This window comes from Strongylocentrotus purpuratus, unplaced genomic scaffold (genome assembly GCF_000002235.5).
Source record: "Strongylocentrotus purpuratus isolate Spur 01 unplaced genomic scaffold, Spur_5.0 spur5_scaffold_6, whole genome shotgun sequence".
Lineage (NCBI taxonomy): Eukaryota > Metazoa > Echinodermata > Echinoidea > Camarodonta > Strongylocentrotidae > Strongylocentrotus > Strongylocentrotus purpuratus.
Genome location: NW_022145612.1, coordinates 9,259,681 through 9,281,996, shown reverse-complemented (window position 1 = coordinate 9,281,996; position 22,316 = coordinate 9,259,681). Strand labels below are relative to the sequence as shown.

The 22,316-nt window shown below is 36.5% G+C and overlaps 1 protein-coding gene across 1 annotated transcript in view; it reads left to right on the top strand.

Annotated features, from left to right (window-relative positions):
* Window positions 1–22,268, top strand: part of LOC574974 (urea-proton symporter DUR3) — a 35,561-nt gene extending 13,293 nt beyond the window's left edge. Inside the window, exons 2-11 of the mRNA XM_030973201.1 lie at window positions 6,874–6,996; window positions 7,876–8,086; window positions 9,651–9,863; window positions 10,221–10,343; window positions 16,346–16,552; window positions 17,074–17,362; window positions 18,323–18,488; window positions 18,999–19,209; window positions 20,346–20,529; window positions 21,639–22,268. Coding sequence (XP_030829061.1) covers window positions 6,874–6,996; window positions 7,876–8,086; window positions 9,651–9,863; window positions 10,221–10,343; window positions 16,346–16,552; window positions 17,074–17,362; window positions 18,323–18,488; window positions 18,999–19,209; window positions 20,346–20,529; window positions 21,639–22,059 — 2,148 coding nt within the window. The 3' untranslated portion in view covers window positions 22,060–22,268. The remainder of the gene's footprint in view (window positions 1–6,873; window positions 6,997–7,875; window positions 8,087–9,650; window positions 9,864–10,220; window positions 10,344–16,345; window positions 16,553–17,073; window positions 17,363–18,322; window positions 18,489–18,998; window positions 19,210–20,345; window positions 20,530–21,638) is intronic.
* The last annotated feature ends 48 nt before the right edge of the window (window positions 22,269–22,316 follow it).

Sequence of the window (22,316 nt, the reverse complement as noted above, 5' to 3'; positions counted from 1 at the left end):
TGCTTATGGGGAAAATGCAAAGACAGAAAATGCATGATAGGTATAGGGAGATAGAGAAATGGGAAATGGCAGCAAGAGGACAACATAATTATAAAAGGGGAGAGATGGGGGAGAGAGATGGAGATAGAGAGAGAGAGAGAGAGAGAGAAGGATATGGTGTGGGAGATAGGGAGGGGTGTAGGAAGAGAGAGAGAGAGAGAGAGAGAGGGAGAGAAGAGAGAGAGAGAGAGAGAGGGAGAGAAGGAGAGAGAGGAAGAGTATTGTGTATATTTCTTTTACAAAGTTAACATGGGAATCTAATTACACAAACTTGATCTCTTGTGCGTTTGGAGATGAAAGTTTCCCACTAGATGAATTAGCTGTTAATTCGCCGGCTCATTATTGCCCCGGTTGTTTATCACGTAATTTTAACAATCATTACAAAGCACCAAAAACCTTGGTGAATAAGTTATGATGTCCCCGACAAAATAGCACTTTCCACGCTACATTAGAATAGCAGCACATTTTTTTTTACCTTTTATTTTGACTGACATAAATTATTTTTACCTTCATATTATTACCATCCTTGTTATAATATACAAATTAATCGTGTTTCTTTTTAATTTACTACATGATTTGCTGGAATAAACGAGTTATGAGAAAAGGGAAGTAACAAAGGCTTGCTTATGGGGAAAATGAAAAAGCAGAAAATGCATGATAGGTATAGGGAGATAGAGAAATGGGAAATGGCAGCAAGAGGACAACATAATTATAAAAGGGGAGAGATGGGTGAGAGAGATGGAGATAGAGAGAGAGAGAGAGAGAGAGAAAATTATATGGTGTGGGAGATAGGGAGGGGTGTAGGAAAGAGAGAGAGAGAGAGAGAGAGAGAGAGAGAGCGAGAGACGGAGAGAAGGAGAGAGAGGAAGAGTATTGTGTACATTTCTTTTACAAAGTTAACATGGGAATCTAATTACACAAACTTGATCTCTTGTGCGTTTGGAGATTAAAGTTTCCCACTATTAGATGAATTAGCTGTTAATTCGACGGCTAATTCCTAATTTTGTCACTGTAGTTTAGCACCTATCACCGCACTATAAAGAACTAAAACCTTGGTGAATATAAAGTCATTATGTCCCTGACAAAAGATGCCCTTACCAATGCAATTTATCAATACACGCTTGAACAGTCCTTCCGCCACGTCCTTGATACTCAATGAATACAATAACTTCTCTTTGAGAAATTTAAGGCATAGCTTCTTGAAGGTATATCCTGACGCAGTAATTAAGTTAAATTTATACCATAACGATTTCAGAATCTAATTAGGCCATACGACTCACCCTAACCTTGGCCCTTTTTCTTCAGGTACGCACAATTTAGATGTCAAGTGTTTTATTGTGATTAGATAATCACATTTTAAGAAGAAGCGCCCAACAATATGCTATAATAACATTGGAATGTAATTGAGTGGTAAAAGAAAGATACTTTAGAGAACTAATTTTGTTTTAGATATATACAAAAAATAGTTCCCTATTATTTGTAGCTGTCTTTTCACCTGTTTTATATTGCATCAAGATTATATGACGCAGAGTTGAAAGGCAACACTTAGTTTCAAGCGGCTACGGTCATTTCCGTTTTCAACATTTTGCTATGGATTTATAGAAGTCAACCACTGTTTTCCAACGATCTACATTTTCGGTTTCATCAATTCATTCAATTCATTAATTCATTCAATATAATTGAGATTACTGTATTTTGTACTCTGTAATTGGTTCAATATGTTATATATTACAATTGTATGAATTAATATTATTTATTGAGTGAATACAATAAAGAATATTACAAAACAAAAATTACAAATACACTAATATTCTGAGATTAGTTCAATCGTGAACAATTTGAATTAGAAGATTAATTACCTTTGCAAATATCATATCGTTATTAAAAAAATAATAAAAAAATGTAACAATGGTAACAGCACTCATATAATGAAAATGTGATAGTTTTTGTGACATATTTTGACAATTTGAAAATAATGATATTGGAGAGAACAATAATAGATCTAAAAACTTAAACGTTTGGGTTATCAACTTAAATTGAAGAATTTTCCACTTCCCTAGCTATTACTTGCTCTGAAATGTACGAGTCTGTTATGTAACGGCTGAGTAATTTAGAAATGCTGTTTTTTAATACATTCTCAAATTGCCTAGAAACACAACATCCCTTGCTATTTTAATTTGATACATTGTTTTTCTGTTTCTCGTCGTATCTTCCCCATTTCCTCTTCTCGCTCGTATTCTGAGAAGCAACAAATCATCCTGTAATTATTCTAAAATTATTCTGACGATAGGGACTACACCGTTTGACGTGTTGTGTGATGGATTCATCATTCATCGTTTTTGATGTTTTAATGTCCCAAATCGATGGCAAACATACTAAATAGCTTCATCCCTGCTCACAATCCAACAATTTGACACCATATTCACAACCTGCGTCATCACAATAAAAATACTCATCAATCATTCAATCTATATGGGATTAATATGTCCTCTTCTGGTTTTAAATATCATAATTTTCCCCTTCTATTCCATTATGCATGATGAGGGATAAGGATTGTATCTCAAACGTCTCCAAGTGAGAGACTTTTACCATGTTAACCTGCATTTTCGACAAATCATGACAATGCTTTATATATTTTGTCCAGGCCTCCTTGTCCTTACGTCAATGGTTTGTATTGGAGGGGGGGGGGGGGTGGAGAAAACGCGCTACCATGTAGGTTAGGCAACAAAATGACAATTTTTCGCAAATCTACACCAAATAGTTATCATCTATTAGCTATAAAACAAAACAAACAAAATCGTGTAGGGGATATTCTTATAACTCTTTTTCATACTCCTTTTGATATTTACCGACATGCAATGTGTTGGTATACCCGTCAGGAGTGGAGTGGAGAGTGTGCTCTGTAAAGCGCATAATCGTACTAGAATCCGTGACGGGGGTTATGATAATATAATCGCTTTGGTCGGTTATGTTGTAATTGGCAAAGCGCTTTACAAGAAACAATTGTTATTATCATTTTTGTTGTTGTATTTATTAACATTTCCTTCTCAACAGTACAATATGAAACACAATGTATATAAATTATATATGTATTATTTCAACATAAAGTATATACAGTAAATAATTCAGATACGGAAGGAGGCGAAAACCCGGAAAGCATAGCTTGGTTGGGAACGCCCATAATAAGTTAACACAGTTACCGAGAGAACATTATATTTAACAGAACGTTGATAGGAAAGAATAGTAAATGGAAGAGGAAAACAAATGAGAAGAGAATTAAGTATAGGAAGGCATGTTCACTTATAAGGAGAAAGTTAACTCAATTGGGCTGAGCATTTGTCTGCGAAAACATCATAAAAATAACAAAGTACTACAATTCTAAAATAGACAGCGGGTAAATTTCATTAAAAACAAGCAAAATCAACAAAGAAACGACAGCTTCATCCGACAGCATTGTCCTGGGGAATATACAGATGGTACCTAGCAACAGCTGAGGCGTGTACGTAAGTGATCAAAATAAATAAATAAATAAATCATCATTATCATCTAATCAGTGTCATTATTAATAGCGATATTACAGAGAGAAAGCCATGACGTTGGTTCAATATTAACGCTATTTGATCTATTGAAAATATTGTTACTCGTTTAATACTCATTTACCTAACAATCCCATTTACACCCGAGCAAATCTGATGAGTGGGCCGTTGAAGACTGTTAAAAATACTTGTCACATCGTATCACGTGGAGCTTAAAGGCATATTATCTCTGCTTCATTTGCGGGGATTATTCCCGGATAATCATAAGCATTTGCATGTTATGTACTTCCGTCATTTTAATACCAAATGTCGCAGCCCAGGATATTAATAAATTGCGTCCTTGCTTTGCGTACGCACGGGCGATGATTGGTAATGTTAATAATGTTGACTCGTTCTTAAAACTACAGGTGTATCAATAATACTGTTTTCCAGTGGAAAAGATACCCGTAATGGGGGGATTCAAAGAACCTTTTATTTAGTAACCATGGTCGGAAAAACACTAACTATCGATTGGACCATCCCCAGGGTACATTACCGGGATGGGGATAATGGATGTGTTTTCATTGCACAGCTAACATTAAGCTCCGCTGAATTATCGTGTTGTCACATGATGGTACGTATGCATATAGCTTAATAGGAGCGAACTTCACTCCACTTTTGATGCTGCTCTACAGATAATATTTTCCCGCTTATTTTCTTTCAGGAAATTCTTAATGGTTGATTCGCATCTATATAACATAGGGCTTTGTATTTTATATGAATTTGATTTTATGTATTATTAGAAAAATTCTTCAAAATCGAAAGCACGCAGGCAAAGCACAAACGATTAATTAGTCCGTGTGTTATGAGATGCATACATATGAAACGTGTTAACTTTACTTCATCAATTTAACCTGTTATTTAATTCTATATAAATAACTTTAATGAAAAGATGTTGTTATCGCTTTGATTTTTTTTTATCATTATTATTATTATTATTATTATTATTGATATCTTTATTAATTGGGCTATTATCATTATCATTTTCATTGTTATTATCATTATCACCATCGCTTCCATTTTAATCGTTTATCGCGGTATTTGTAAAGGAGGTTCGGTGACCTCTGACGTGTTTGCTTTTAAAGCTTGTATTTTCCATTTGTTAATTGACGTTTGTCAAAGTAAAGTCTACTCTAATTTATCTAATTAATTACCTTGCGAAACATACCTCAACCGTGTACTTCAACATACATGATTTCCTCTACCTGATACTACTAGATATGAGACTTGCCACCACAGCAGTGGATCCAATTCATGCATGAAAGGTCACTATAAAAATAAAAAACAAACACCGTGGTGACATGAAATGTCCACTTAAATTTGTGCGAATCGTCAGTTTATGGTAATAGATCGTATATATAGGCATACAAAACGTAATTTATTCCTTTATTCTATCTTTTATGGATTATTATAAACGGTTCGGTAAATTCTCTCGCTCCCTTGACAACTTAATGGGCTGGGGGGGGGGGGGGGTAAATGAATATCCGTCAGGTGAATGAGAGATTAAAGTGCATGTCTTAGATTGGAAACATGATTAAAAATCAAATAAGAGAACAATGATGAATCAGACGACCCAGTTTAATCATACTGAAGCCAAATTGTGCAATGAGGGGTGCCATGTTGCAATGCTATCTTTTAACTCTCAGACGAATAGGAAATAGAATTGTATGTCATAGATTGGGAAAATGATTAAAAATCGAATACGAGAACAATGTTGAATCAGACGACCCAGTTTAATCGTTCAATGAAGCCAAATTCTGCAATAATATTATTAATATTTTCCTTGACAGTGTTTGTTAACAACAAAGAATGTTGTATGCAACAGGGGTGCCATTCTGCATTAAGCGTCGACTCATGATTGTGATCATATTCTCTTTTATTTTTTGGCCACACCCTTATTGCAAAATAGAAACTTGACTTTTGGCCTCACCCTCTACTTTTAAGTTCATTTAATTGAGTTTAGCACCGACATTCCTTTAGAATAGATGTATTGCTCGGTCGTTTGTTTTGTTAGTTCATTTTTTTCTCTTCATTAATTAATGCCCCCGGATATTGCCATTCCGACTTACGTAATACACTTATTATGACTTGATCTATTTGGGCATCAGCTCTCTATTACTATTCATTAATTTGTGCTACAAGTTTTCTATCTTTTCAGAACGATTTTCTTTTTACGATAGGTTATTTGCCGGCAGTGGATAGATAATTAATAGCCTTCTGTCTTTTTTCATTGTCTCATGTAATCTGCATGGATATAATCATGATAATTATGTCGAGAAACAATTTGCCTGAATCTCTCTCCCTCTCTCTCTCTCCCCCTCTCTCTCTCCCTCTCTCTCTGAATATGACCTTCCTCGCCTAATTTTCTTTCAACCACTAAAAGTGTAAAGCATTTGAAATTTAAATACTGCTTTTTTTCAAGTGGGGTTTTTTCAATTTGCAAATGGTTACCACGACCATGAATTTTTGTGTTCGTCTTTGGCAATTTGCTTTGGAACAATAGTTATCCGCATCAATATTAATATTGGCATCAGATGACAATCATAACACTCTTGATGCTGAAATGGATTCCTTATGTCAGAGTCTATTCTCTTTTGTTTAATTCATGCGTTTTTATTTTTAATTTTTTTTTTTATTTTTTTTTTGTCTGGGGGACTAGTTGTGTCATGCCTGGCTTGACTGAACATGTGTTTGTTAATATTTATGATGTACGCGTATTTTTTCTTTTAAATGCAACGGAAAAATAAATGCTCCTTACTTGCGATTCCGAAAAAGTACGTCTCGTAGTCAGATATCCGAGAAATTGTATAATATGTATCTTGAACATTACATGACTGGAAAAAAGGCTATTGGGAAATGAGACCAATTGGTGTGCGTCGTTAATGTGCGATTAGATATCACACATATTATATCTTATTAAAGGTAATCCGAGTTAATTGTAAAAGTACTATATTTTTCGAGAATATGATGGCATATTACAGCAATAAATGAAAAATTATGAAATAAAAACAAAAATCAACAAACAAATAAAGAAATGAAGAGTTACTAGACAAATTCACATATCGAGGTATCCACAGTTTTATCAAATGTAAAGAATAATGTATGTATGCATGCTTGCTTGTTTATTCAATATGGGTCAAAGTTTGCCCAAATCTTTTCATACTGTATATACGTTAGTATAAATTGTTTAAAATTTAAAATTCAAAACACGGCTGCCAATAGGATCCCTCTCATTGCTTTATCATTTCTGTCTTTACAGACGATGTTGGATTTCAGTTTCGATGCAGGAGGACGAGTGTCCGTTGGTCTGACAGCGACTACCATCGTATCACAGTGGACCTGGGCAGCTACCCTTCTCCAGTCATCTACTGTAGCTGCAAATGTAAGGTCATAAGATACATGTACATGTATGTTTACACCCATTCTGGCGACCCACCCACACACGGTCACGCACATCCATTTACATAGAAATCGAAATCTCTAATTGGCCTGGCGAGGGGACAAGATTGCATGTGCATAAGGAATAAATGGCTCAGTTTTCGATCGGCTCTGTTTCTAATGGATTGATGAAGGGTACAATGTTATTTAAAGAAACTGAATTCGAAACAAAAATAGAAGACACAATAATTTTTTAACCGTCAAGATTTTCTTTTAGAAAAAGGAAAAATTAACAAATACAGTACACTAAATAAAACATACCTTACTACATAAATCATGGAAATGTACAATATGTGTCTTAGATATGTTTTCCTCATTTGGTAAAATTGTGAAATATCAAAGTCCAATAACTAACAAAAAATCAAGCAAACAAAAACGTCACTTTTCGTTCGAACCTTGGGATTGAGATGTTTACTTGGATAAGTACATGAATAATTCTAAATGGGGGGGGGGGGGGGATATCACCATAAAGTAATTCCAATTTAAACCCTTAGACAAAAACAAGAGGAAGCCATTTAATCTAATCCTAATTTAATTTGTCCACGTTTTCCTTGTCTACTGAAATCATGTCTCCAAATATTGTTTCAATTCAAATTTGATTTTTAGAATTAAAAATAAAATAATAATGAACAACATAATGACAACATTCATTTCTTCTAAATTGCCATCCTGTATTGAAGAGAGCAACGAGAGTATGTCTGTTCATAAACTTCTATAATGTAATCATGTAGCTAAATAAGCCTGACGACCAAACAATCTATTTCCCATTTCACCTAAGACACTACGCAATTAGAAGTTTATGTTTCATCCCTTATATTGGCAGAATGGAATCAGTGGGCCGTTCTGGTATGCAGCCGGTGCAACCATTCCTCTGCTGATGTTTGCAGCCCTCTCGGTGCAGATGAAGATCAGGGCACCCGGAGCAAAGACATTTCTTCAGGTCATCCAGGCTCGCTTCGGGAATCGGACACACTTGGTGTTCTGTGCCTTCGCCATCATGACCAACATTATCGTCACTGCTATGCTCATGATGGGTAATGAATGAATCTAGAAATAAATTTCTTAAATTACTACATAACATTATTATCAATGCCCTGGACATTGGATTAAGTAGCTATTCTACACATCATTATACCCTCTCTGATGTAGTTAGGAGTATTCCAACCTGTATAAACTTGTAAAACGTGATTATGATCGTTAACCTCTTACACACAGGTAGAGGGAAGTCTTGAAGATGAGCGGCCTTTTAGAGGGACAGTTGAGTTCTTGTTTAAGATCGCAATTGCCTTCAAAGTGCATGGTTATTGCTCTTATGCTTATTTATGACATTTCTATTGCCCATTTAGGATAAGGTAATTTTAGACCTTAACAAGTTTGGAATTTAGATGTTCTCCTATCATACCAATTCAGCTCCACTTAAAAAAAAAGAAAATCTGGTGACTGTTAATTTAATAATTCAAAAATAATAACATGTATTATAACCAACACGAAAAAGCCAACAAAAACCCAGATATGGCATATCTCGTTTTTTCAACGGCTGGTTCAAAATTATCGATTATTAATAATGTTGTGGGGCCCCACACATATCAGAAATGGTTATATTTATGGATATTTCAGATATCTGAACCATTTTGATCGAACAAAGATGATTTTGAAATTAAAATTGTAGGCTCTTTTAAATTTGACACTCAGTTTTTCATTATCTCACAAAAACAAATTATTTTGTGTAACGTCCTCTATACCAAGACTCAACTATCCTTTACGGTCACAATTGCACAATTTATATTCAGTCGATGGTTTCAAACCACTCGCCTAACTACGACACATGTTAAGATGCAGCCGCGTACTCGTTTCGCATGCAGGTGAATTAATGTACATGTAATTAGATAATGTGTATGGCATTGAATTAAAGATAGGTGAGCACTTAGACACGTTAGAGGTTGTCATTGAAAACTTAGACAAAAGACAGGAAAAAAATGATGATTTGGCAGTCTTATCTCCATGCCTCTTTTAAAATCTATTTTGAGTATACGTCTTTAAAGAGAAGGGTGAGTTCTGGGAAGAGGTGAAACAAAATTGTGAGCGTTATCATTGTATTATGCAAGTGTGGAAGTATACATCAGATACAAAATGCCCCCTGAAAAGTATGGCTCTTCAAATGCCTTAATATTCTAAATATGGCATGTAACATCATAAAAATCGAGACGGATTTTTATGCCACATGTTCGTGTAGTCCCATAAACATCTTTCTGTGTACAGTGCTTGTAACTAATTTACCAAGACTGGGCCAAATTTCTTTATCATTTTGATGATTCCAGAACCTTGCAGTACACACCAATACTTATATGCTAGATGGTCAACCTTTTCTGATCGATTCCACATCAAACATATGACGGTGGGGTATTTTAAAGTGAATGTTCGAAATGTGTCTTTCATACAGATTATACGTTTAAAAGAACAAATTTGGACTAATTTTCTTTCTTTCAAATTGTCCTGCAAATTTGACTCTAAACACAAATCTCTCATAGATCATAATTTTGATTGCTTACCAAGAATGAAGTTATGAGTTCTTGTCAATCACTCGTGGTTATTATACAGGTGGTTGTGCAGTTCTCACATCTTTGGTGGACGGCTTGTCATTAGAAATGGCTGCTATGTGCTTGACGGTAATCATCTGGGCAAGTACGGGGATCGGTGGGCTTGGGGCTACCTTTTACTTGTCCTATTTCAACACCACCATCATCTTCATCATCATGACCATCTTCGTGCTCATCACGTACAACAACCTCGGCAGCCGGGACACAGTGCTCGGTAAGGAATGTCGTGAAGACGAGTAGATCCTAAAATAAATATTCAATTTCAATACAGATCCTAAAACTTTAATATATTGTTCAAGATATTTATACAAATTCTGCTCAATTACTTTTAACTTATACCTTATGTTAAAATGGTTTAGCTAGGTTTATTGGAGAAGAAGTAAAGTCAAATTAAATCGAATCGAATTAAATCAGTTGTTCGTTACTTTGTCACATTGATATAGATTTTTATAATATCTTTGATAAATGCCTAGAAATTAAATGTGTCATTCGTGGGAGCATCGTTACCTTCATATTGTTAAGTGGTGTAACTCATTGGATTCCCGTTTCAATGTTATCTTCCTACCTGTAGGTACCATAGGTACTGTGTATGATTTATTGAACTGTACCGTGGGTCCTGAACGGAATCAAGACCGGAGTTACCTCACCTTTGTCTCACCCAGTGGAATCATGTTTGGTGTCATCAACATTGTCGGTAAGATATCCACGAATCACAGTTATCGTTTACAAATGACGTAAAAGAGAAAGTACAGTCCTGCATGGTAAAGATGAAAACATAATCTGATTGCTTTTCGCATTATCTTTATGTCTGTTCGGAAGAATATCAAAGTAGGTAGACATGTCCGCTGGCAGTGATTTTATTTTCATTTCATTTTCATTTTTTTTCAATACACCAGTTTACAGTTGTGTGCGCCATTTTAAACAAGGCCAATGACCTAGAGGTCATGTATTTGTGCGTAAATTAAGATTGCGCCCATGCATATTATAATGATAGCACTGCCTACGCGCTGCGTTGTGCGCGCAAATCATCATTTGCATGAGCGCAATCTTAATTTACGCATAAATACCATTGGTCAAAGGTTATTGGCCCTGTTTCCGGGGCCAATGACCCGAGGTCAACTGTCTGAGCATGCGCGCTGATACAACTGTAAACTGGTGTATTCAACACGGATCACTTGCTTCGGCAAAGGTTTTTCTTCTACAAGTTCGTGCATACAAAAACAAAATCACATACAAAATATATACAAGTCAAAATAAGACGCAATAAGAAGACGTTTAGGAATCGCTGATAATTGTGAGCTTGCACATGGACACACGAGAAATGGGCATATTCTTTGAAGATTTACATTAACATTTGGATGATACCCCCAAGCACACACACACACACACACACACGCACAAACGCACACACGCACACGCATTATTACACCCTAATCAGTCTGGTTTTAGACCTAAACATTCAACAGCTACTGCACTTGCAAAACTTGTAAATCAATGGTCATTGAATATTGATAACAAAGAGATTTCTGGAGTTGCCTTCATAGATCTTCGTAAGGCTTTTGATACTGTTGACCATGAGCTACTTCTACATAAACTAGCTTGTATAGGGTGTAGTAATAGGACTATTTATTGGTTCAAATCATATTTAGGGGATCGACAACAAGTGACCCAATTTAAAGGAGCCAAGTCGCATCCATCAACCATCAAATTAGGTGTGCCACAAGGTTCAATTCTTGGTCCCCTTTTATTTTCAATATATGTTAATAGTCTACCTGAATGTACTCCTGAAGGTATCATAGATATGTATGCTGACGATACGACACTTACCGTCAGTGCAAATGATGCAACTGTTGTGGAAGAAAAATTAACTGTTGCGTTAAACAGAGTCATGGCATGGATTAAGGAAAATCGTCTTGTTCTTAACACTGAAAAAACTTGTGTCATGCTAATAGGCTCTCCTGCTAATCTCAAGAAAATCGAATCATTCACCATTTCATTAAACGGCAATTTGATCAAAAGAGTTCAATTCACCAAATGCTTAGGACTTTTGATAGATGAAGAATTGAAATGGTCTAAACAAATCGAAAACGTAAGTAAACTTACCCAGAAAAACATTAGCATGATAAAGAGAGCAAAGAGTTTTTTGCCTCAAAATCCTTAAAGTTACTTTATAACAGTCTAGTGTTGCCACGATTAGATTACTGCTCTGTTGTATGGTCGAACCGATTTCATTCTCATACAACTAAGCTGCAAAAAATTCAAAAGAGGGCCGCAAGAATAATATTGAACAAGACATATGACACACCGTCGGCTGATTTGTTCACAAGTCTTAAATGGATGACACTAGACAAGCGGTTTGAGTTAAGTCGTGTTATGATGATATATAAATGCGTTCATAACTTAGCACCTTCTTACCTTCAGGTAGGCTTAATCAATCCTAATGATGTACATGAGCATCATACAAGGCAAATAGACAGTGGATGTTTACGTGTGCCTAGCTTTCACACTGATTGTTATAAGTGTAGCCCAATTGTTTCTTCCATATTTGAATGGAATAAGCTAGATAATTCATTGAGAACGGCTTCCTCTGTCAATTCATTTAAGAGATTGTTTAAACAAAGTTGTAATTTGTGAATGGCTCAGCCGTATATACACTACGTGCATGTTCTGTAATATTTACATGACTTATTCACATAATTGCGACTTAATTAATATTTTCCTATTGACATTACTGTTTACTAGGTTTATGATATATGTTTATTTTGCAAACGAGTATTATTTTTGTAACTGTTCTGTATAAATGTTATAAACGATGTAAATATGTTCATTCAGGGCCCCATGGAAGACCACTACTTGCTGGTGAATGGGCTACCCTGTCAAAAGATCAGAAATAAATAAATAAATAAACACACACGCAGGTACACGCGCACACAGACACGCACACGCGCATACAACCACACATACACACACACACACACACACGCACATACATACACACACATACGCGCGCGATAGGCAAACCAGTTCTCCATAAATTCGATCCCTCACTGAACTCCTGATATGGATCATAGTGAGCCGAGATATTATGCGCCTCCTGAAACCAAGGTCTGAATACATAGAGTTCATACATATACGTACGTGCAAGGAGTTTGAGGAATATTGATATTCTCCTGGCCAAGATTACCCAAAGAATGCAAAATATGACCTTAATCGCAACCATCGATATATTCTTCTGAATAAATCACCCTCTGCTGTTGCATAAGCTGCTTTTATAACGGGTCGCGTTTTATGAACAGTAGATGTGAGTGAGGTAGGTAGGTAAAGCCTCGGTCACAAATGCCATTACGAACTTATCGTTCGTACGAACCTTTTGTGACAGTAGCATAAAAGCTTTTAATAGTCAATACTCAACCCAAAGTTAACGCAAGTCAGATAAATGGGATTGAAACCCAAGTGCCATAGCTTAGGTCCACAAGCCATGACATTTTCATTGTCATTTACGCCCTATAACGTTTGTTCTTGTATTCAATTTTATTTATTCTACAGTTTCATGCTTCATTTTCCCTGTTCATTTTGTAATGATTTAGTACATGTATTTCACTTTAATTAGTGTGCACTCTTTCCAATACTGAAGGTACTGTTGTTATACTTAACATATACTATACATCTATTCGTGTATCTGTTTTTTGAAAACCGATCTCATCCAAACCCTTCAGCAGTTTTTCGTTTGTTTATGAAATAATTGGTTTTGATAGCACCCTTCTTCAGAATGGGTCGACATTTGTTTGATCGCTTACACAAAAACGTGAGTGGGTGGGGGAGTGGGTAATATTTAATTGCTCTCCGTTAGCTTTTTCCATCCATTCAAAAATGTTCCTTTATCTTCCAAAAGGGGGCCCCTTTTCCCGATGTGGCCAAGCAACAAACAAAAAGGAACGTACAATTGGCTACCTTGCTCAAATATTCGAGGCCGGCCGAAAGTTCATTAAATGAGTGAACACGTTAGTGCCAAGGTGTGGACGAGCCACTAATTATCTTTCATGCCGAATTGATTTCATCAATTTTAGTTCATTAGTCGGATTAGATACTGGTTCGGTAATTTGATATTTATTACACGTTAATTAGTTCCCGTTGTTGTTACGTACAAGGATACCACTTAATTAGTAACTGCGGTAACAATGTATTCATAACGTGTCGAAATAATTATAAAAAAATAACAACAGTGGCCAAAGTAGGAAAACAGCAGAGTTTTGATGATATCCGAGAGCTTGTGTCTTACTTGTGCAACCGTAAACTTGTTATTTAAAATTTGATCGAATTAGAATGGAAATATACAAAGGGGTCCGTAAATGTGGGCAGGTGAAGAAAATATTGCGTCTTAGTCATATCGGCACTACAAGGTAAAATCCAAGGACCCGAAGCGCTGACATAACCAAGATTATTATAGGACCAGAATTTTTGTCATCCTTTGTCCCGGAAGTTAAAGACAACAATACTTTCATTTACAATCTTGAAATCTTCAACAGGTATATTTTTCTTGAACAAGTCCTCCCAGACTCGCTAGGAGAATGGATGATACGTCTGTTAACGCTTCACATACTAAAACATAAGAATGGGGTAGCTTGTCCTACTATAACAGATTCAACCCTTGATTCTTTTCATAATAAATTTGACCGATTACCGAGTTTTTCTTGTACTTTTACTTGCTACCACTCATACCAATAGTTATTACGCTTCCAATTCATTAGGGAGATGATCAATATAATAACTAAAGCGGTTAATTTCACAATGAAATGATCATTTTATTATTCGCTTATTGTGGAAGGAGCTTAATTGTCCCAAGGGGCAGAGCCATTATTAGGTCGACCTAGTTTTAGTGGGTAGCAATATGGCGCTTGTTGCTTTGTCGGGCAATAATACAATATGGTATTGCTAGTCGCTGTAACCAAATCTATTTATAGATGCATCTGCCCAAGGTATATAATGCCAGTATTTAAAGATACACATAGGATACAAATACGGGTATGCAATACGCCTCAGAATGTAGGTAGATTAATAAGCCCCCAATGTTGTTTTAAAAATGCACCCATATTTTGTCCAATACATTGTAAACTGATGATACGTTAAAACTATTCAAAATGAATTGTATGATAATTTATCAAAGACAAGGCAAAATTCGTAAATGAATACGACAGCGGCCTAAATTGCTAATGTAGAAGCTAAGCTAACGAGTTACAGATTCCAAGAAATCTATATATTTTTTAAATCATTTATTTCATTCTTCATATTACGTTCAGAAAATGAAAGAAGGTGAATGATGGTTTTTTGAAGTAAAGAACACTATCACAATTCAGGCATTGAGTATAGCACAAAGCAGCCTAAAGTATAAATCGCACATCATATACAACATACGATTCACGATCAATACGAACAGAGAAGTAAACTTCACATGATATCATTTAATTCTTATTCAAAGAAAATCATCAAACTGTGCTTTAGTAGGATCGGTAATTATGTCGCATGAACAGTCAATCTAATCTTCATACCTACCCCATCTCTCTCAATTTACTTTTTCTCAACAATGGATTGGCAACGATATGATGACAAGAGCAATGTCAACCAATTACTTGCATTGCATTAATAACCGCTGTTCTGCATGAGCAATAGACTTTATCGGAGTAGGTGTTGGAATAAAAAGGAAAAGTAAGGTGATTGTCTGCTCGCGAACGATAATGATTTTGAACCAATTACATTATTTTTGTCATACTTCAATGGTGTCCTTTCCACTTTAGAGGTTAAAAAGTAATGGGAATGGTCAAAATTATGTACACATCCTTGACGAAGTGAGATTGAATCAACCTAGCTAGTTTGTTTCATCCCGAAAATGAAATAGGGTTCGCATTTCCGTAAATGAAATATAGTTTGTAATTCCGAAGTTTGCCAAGTCGGAAAATGACTTTGAACCCTGTATTATTTTTCGGAAGTACGAAACTTCAGAATAACGAAGATATTTCAATTTCGGAATTTTATGAATCTGTGGACAAACCAACCTTCAGAAAAACGCAACAACTATTCGGAATTGTGAACCCTATTTCATTTTCATAATTATGAACCTTCTATGGGAAATTTTCGTTTTGAAATGACGAACCTTCGGAGTTATGAACCTTCAGAAAACGAGTGTCTCGCTTTAAAAATACGATAGGTATGGCTAAAAATAGAGTATGGGGGAGGGGGGTTGAAGAAAAAAAAAACACTTTCGTTGCCTCATTTTTACCAGAAGCGTCGATTCATGATCGAAGGGATGGTATGCAAACAGTTTTGCGAGGGTTCACGAGAACGACATTTCTAGTCTCGTCTCATATTTCATGATTGTAATTTGATACTTCATAATTTATCAGTATATTAATCTGATTCTGTTCAATATAATTATCATACTTAAGAGTAAAATCGTGATGTATTGACCGGTAAACATTGACTAGCTGTTACTACTATATTTGTTGGCTCAATTTGCCGAATTCAATGTGACCTTATAAAATGTGGCAAGAAACGAATGAATGAATGAAGGAATAACCGAATGAATGGATGCATGCATGTGATTTCAAATATCAATAACAGTTTAATAAACAAATTTACGATTTTAAACCTTAAGCAAGGAAGGTATTTCATGAACAAGTATTGCTGTAAATAATCCTACAGGTAACTTTGGAACTGTGTTTGTGGACCAGTCCTACTGGCAGAGTTCAGTAGCAGCCAAACCAAGGGAAGGGATGTGGGGATTCTTGATTGGTGGTTTGGTCTGGTTTGCTATTCCTTTCACCTTTGCATCCACCATGGGTCTGGCCTACCTGGCACTCAGCGCCGACGCCGGTATGCATCTTCTCACACCAGACCAGATTGCTCAAGGTATTAACACCATCATTTTTTCAAACATTGGAAACAAAAGCATTGGTAATGCCCCATCACAATGATGAACATCATGGTGACATAAGGCATCGGATCTGTAAAAGCTTTTTCCTACCGGACAAGACCTATTTTTCATTTTCTGTCTCCCTAATAAGCCCTAAATCGATGGTTTTTCTATGAAAGTCTTGATTTCTCTTCGGAAATGTGTCAAGTAGTTTATCGGAGATTACATTCCCAGTGCTTTTAAACTTCAAACTACTAATCAGTATCACGTCGACATGAAAAAACTAAGTCCATTACTGTGCGCCTCGGTGCTTTCAGGATTTTTGAGGTGATATTAGTAGCCTGTTTCCTAACTATCTAGCCATGAACCTCGTCTTAATTATCTTAATATCACAGCTATACTAAATAATGTTTGAGAAGAAGTTGTTTAAATATCTCATGCGAAATCTATATCATAGTGATAAAACAAAAGATGTGAATCTTCTTTTGTTGAAATGGGCCTCTCTACTCTTTTTCAGGTCTAGTTCCTCCAAGGATAGCCCAGGAGCTGATGGGCTGGAGCGGGGAGCTTTTAATTGTAATTTTGATTCTCTTGGCTGTGACAACAACTGGGTCAGCAGAGGTCATGGCTATCACGTCCATCCTAGTATACGACTGCTACCAGATCCATCTCAAGCCTTTCAGACGCGTTGCCGATAGCAACGGCTGCATCCTCTGTGGCAAGTCACGTGGTCGGATGGCGTCACTGAGAGACCAGTGCGGTTGTCAGAGTATGACTGACTGTAAATGGTGTCACGCTGACGATAGGTGAGTGCTATGACTGTCAGGGAGCTTGACGCACCACGTGACTCAGTGACTGTAACATCCAGTACTGATGTACAATGAAACAGTGGAATATTACGTTTAACCACAAATTACCTTCGTTGGCCACTTTAGTTTGTTTGGTGAACATAATGAAACAAAAAACAAAAAACACCGCCTCACATAAAATGGGTATAGTACGTGATGATCATGGTAGTGCGGATTCTGGGTATGGAAGTTGTACATCATTCAAGATATATTTCATACATTTATGTACATAATTGCACGAATAAATGAGCCTAACATGCTAGACGTTGACCATTTTTTCTATCTTTGTGAATTAATTTGTAATCAAATATACGTGCGGTATCATTTAACGTACGTCAAGTTCTGGATATGTTGGTATCGTCGGCCTCTTATGTAGCAAACTAACTCTCTCCCTCCTCTCTCTCTCTCTCTCTCTCTCCCTCTCTTTCTCCCTCTCGCGCCTTTCTCACCACATTTACAAAAAAGTGAGAACATGCCATCGAAACGATCAGTTTATTTAATCTATAAACTGCATGGATGCCGTTTTATCACAAAATCCAGATGTGTTCACACTTTAATACCAAGACATTTTTTTAGCAGTTCCTTATATTTGCAAGCCTTTTAAGGTAATATGTTTGAAAACAGGTCATTCATTTACACCTTTTCTATGGCTTTAGAATAATAGAATATGCACTTTAATATGTATGAACATTTTAAGTAGTGTCATAAGTATTATGATGTATCATGGAACGAAATTTTCATCATATTTCAGCATTTTCTTGGTCTCCCATTCAATTAATTGCATTTCTGAGTGTTAAGTGCTTTTATTGTGATACGAATATTATTTTTACACTCAAACCTGCAGACGTAACATTGGAAATAACTTCATGATACAAAAGCGATTGATGATGTTTTTGTTGACTTCGTTTTCTGTCGCAGGGCAAGAATTGAACAGACCAATCGCGCACTGAAGCCTTCGTTCAAGTGTACTGTACATGGTACTTATCGCACTTACCTCGAGCTACTACAAGGCAAACGAAATTGGAGTCTTGTGTGGGTCTCTCTCTCCTTCGTTCCTCTCACGATCATTTTCAATTATCTACAGGTAGGCAGAGTTTAATCATTACCATGTTTCCACTTAACGGGGAAGTCCTCTCCAAAGATGACTTACTTTCATTAGAAGCAGAACAATCAGACAAACCAATCAAAAAAGTGATAAGAAAGTTATGAATTCTTGATGACATGACAAATTGGCAAGTCACTCATAAGTCTGTGTGGTCATTCCCTCACTATCCACTAATTGTTTTATTTACATTGATAATATAAATTTCCAATTTCCCCCCTAATTATCTTATTACCTCATACCAGCATCCAAGTTATATTGATAGTAATATGTTTTGTGTGGGTGCACCATTAATTTAGGGTTATTTTTTCCAGTTAAATCATGAAAATGTAAATTTTGATAAAGTATAAAATCACTAACAACTACCCCTACGACAATTTTCCTCTAAAACAACTACCACCGGACAACTATCCTTGGGGGATTACCTAATTACCTTATCATATCTGAAAGAACCTTGACACTACCAACACCTTCCTTCTTTTCAACCACCAGGTGAATCTCAATGCTGTCTACAATTTCATGGGGATTTTGATAGGCTCGTCCGTCACGCCAATTATTTTGAGTATGTTTTGGACAAGGCTGACTGGCATGGCCATGATGATGGGCGCCACCATTGGCATGGTATGCGGGTTGATCACGTGGGTCATCGCCGGCTCCATTCTAAATGGACAGTTAAACTTCAGTGTCTTCTTCGATAGTTCCTGTAAGTTTTTTTATAATGTATTTATTTGTTTATTTGTGTATCAGAGTGTCGTTTCCAAAAAATACTGGTATAATAAAGGGCCCTCTTTGATATCAATGGATCAATATCCTTTTATTCAATTTTGATTTATCTTTTCTTGAACGAATGTGATCTTTAAAAGCCCCTCTGCTCTAGTTTTGCCAGGAGGGATTAGACCTCCTTGCATGGGAGGTGGAAAAACAGAAAGAAGTTATAATCTACATTCACAAGGTTGTAAACAGATAAAAGTTGAAAAGTGGGAATAAAGAATGTAGTTCCAAAAAATATGTTGATATTTATCTGCGGAGTAGTTCTGAAAAGATTTTGAGACTAGAGTAATCTTTCGTGAAAAAGGAGTATATCTGTCTCGACTAGTCTCGTCAGGAGATTAATTAATTCGGTGACACCGAACGCCTCAAATTGTGGATACTCACGCACCAATTGGAACTGACAGAGAATATATCATCTTCACTCTGTTCATCAATTGATTGGTAGTGATAATTTGCATTGATTGATGATTAGATGATCCAACAACATGAACGCGCTGTTCATTACTTCTTAAATCTTTGTGGGACATTGTGTTTTTTGTGTGTTGAGCACGTCGAAAATTGACCCAATGCCATATTACGTGGTAAAGAAACCATTGTAAGGCCTAAAATAAAATGTTGTTGTATTGCCCTTTGGGTGCCAAAACATGGGTCGGTCGGTCGGAATTTTTTTTTTTTGTCGCCCTCTTTGGGCCGATATTTTTCAGATTTGAATGTTATTGTTGTTTTTTTCTTCTTTTTCCCCGCCCTCTTTTGGCTGATATTTCTCAGTTCTTTTAAGCGCTTTAATACATCGTCATCATTCCATTTTTTCATCTCATAATTATCTATGGTTTGCACGAGTGAGAATTTTGGAATAATTTGATTGTATGCATTTATATCCCATTTAAACAAACAAAATACATGTTATTTTATTCACTAATTACAAAAAAAGCTAAAAAACGGTTTAAAAAAAAAACTTTTTTCAATGCAACCGTAGATTTTCAGATTTTTGGGTCGGTCGCAAAGGGCAATACAACAAATTTTTATTTTAGTCCTAATGGATGCCTTCTTTGTCCTTCGCATCACCAGGGGAGAGTTTTGATGCGAACATGCTGATTGGTAACTGTGGATCCATCTTAACAGGAGCACTCATTACAGTGGTGGTAAGCCTCCTGACTAACCGTGGAGTGACAGAGGAAGAGAAGCATGAGATATGGGAGAAGACACGAGACATTGACAACCCACTCTCACCATGGCCACATCACTACGTCAAGTGAGTTATCATGCTGTGGTTGGACAAGTCTCACACTCGAGCTTTAATGAAATATGATTTATTTACGTCTTTAATTTGTCCACCGTCTTGCATCTTAATCATCATGATCAGATGAACAGCATATGCTTTGGTGAATGTCCGAAATTCGAACCAATTATCTTTTTATGGGAGACAGGTGTATGGTTTCACTTTAAAGAAGAGAGAAACCAATTGATAAATGATTCATTTAATTTTTAAAACTAGAGACATTTTAGTCCAATTTCGTATGTGCAGTACCATGAATACAAAGATTATACTTGTTTCAACTTTCACTTAAAGGAGGAACATGGATTGTTTTCAAACAAACAGGAACTATTTATTGCATCATCGGTACTATATTGTTAACAAGAATATCATTCCAGTATTTCGGAGCTAATTGTCTCCATAGCAAGTTATAGTTTGTATGTGTATCGACTATCTAAGGTAAACTATCTCTGATCTAATAGGAAATCTAACCTTGATAGGAACCTACTCTCGAAGAAAGCAGACAAATCAGAAAAGCATACCGGTGGAAGTTTGAATGAAATCAGAAAAAAATAAGAAAGTGATGAATTTGTGAAAGTTGCAATCACTATGGGTCTCTGTGATGTAAGGGCGGACAACTTCCCCATTTGTTCCAACACCCACAAAATGACTTAAATATTAATTATTCGAAAAATGGTATGACCCGGGATGGTCTCTTCTTGTTCGAGGACCTGTAATAATATACTCTCGATAATATATTTTGAGTGCCCCGAAGGTGAAGGCACTTGGGAGAAAGACAGAAATTAGTGATATATTTTTGCAGAACATATGGGGGGGGGGGGGTATCTGTCACTACGTCACAATCCACTGACAAAACTACCAATTTGAGATTCGCATAGGTGTTGTGATCTTATTTCAAACATTCATAACTTTCTTATTAGTGGTCCGATTTATTTTCGCCATTCTGCATGTCTGAATTTTCTCCTTTCCCTCAAACGAACTTATTACGGGGTCGGATTGCCCTTTAAAAAGTACCTTAAGATAACTTCCTGTTGAACAGTGATATATGAGAATTGTAGTACTTACCTCTTTTTCCATCCATACAGAGAGTTTGGAGTTCCAGAGGGCAAGCTAGTTTATAACCGTCCCTCGCTACTTCAGATGTTAAGTGAGTTCCGTCGTGCAAACCTCATTGCCATCATCTCTGGGTTGAGCTTCACTTTCATTCTCGCAGTCCTCTGGCCAGTCATCATGAGCACCATGGGAGTCCTCAACAAGAGCGAGTTCAGGTCCTGGATCTATCTCTGCGAAACTTGGGCCATCCTCGGCGGGGCGTTCATCATTTTCGTCCCCATCGTGACAGAGATACGAGAAATCGCGATGCGTTTGAAAGAGAATAAGGACAGAATGATGGTCGGTCCTGAAGAAGAAAGGAACCCACCAGCACGCCGGGTGGGCCAGCCTTTGCCGCAGGGACCTAATGTTCGTCGGGTACCGACTATCAGCGGAGACACAGCACTTTCTTAAACGCTTGTTCATATATGCCGCGGTAAACGGCGACGGTTTACTCCGGTTTTTTTTCTTGAGCGTACTGCTTTTCACCTTTTTGCATCTACAGTGCGTATAAAAAGTGCACACCAGGCATCAATAGCAGCTATCAATAATTGATTTGAATCATCAATTTCGCTTTAGTCTTGTCTTACATCTGCAGTCGTGCAACACTCATCTCCCCCCCCCCCCTCGGCCAACACAAACACACACACGCACACGAATATTGTTGATTG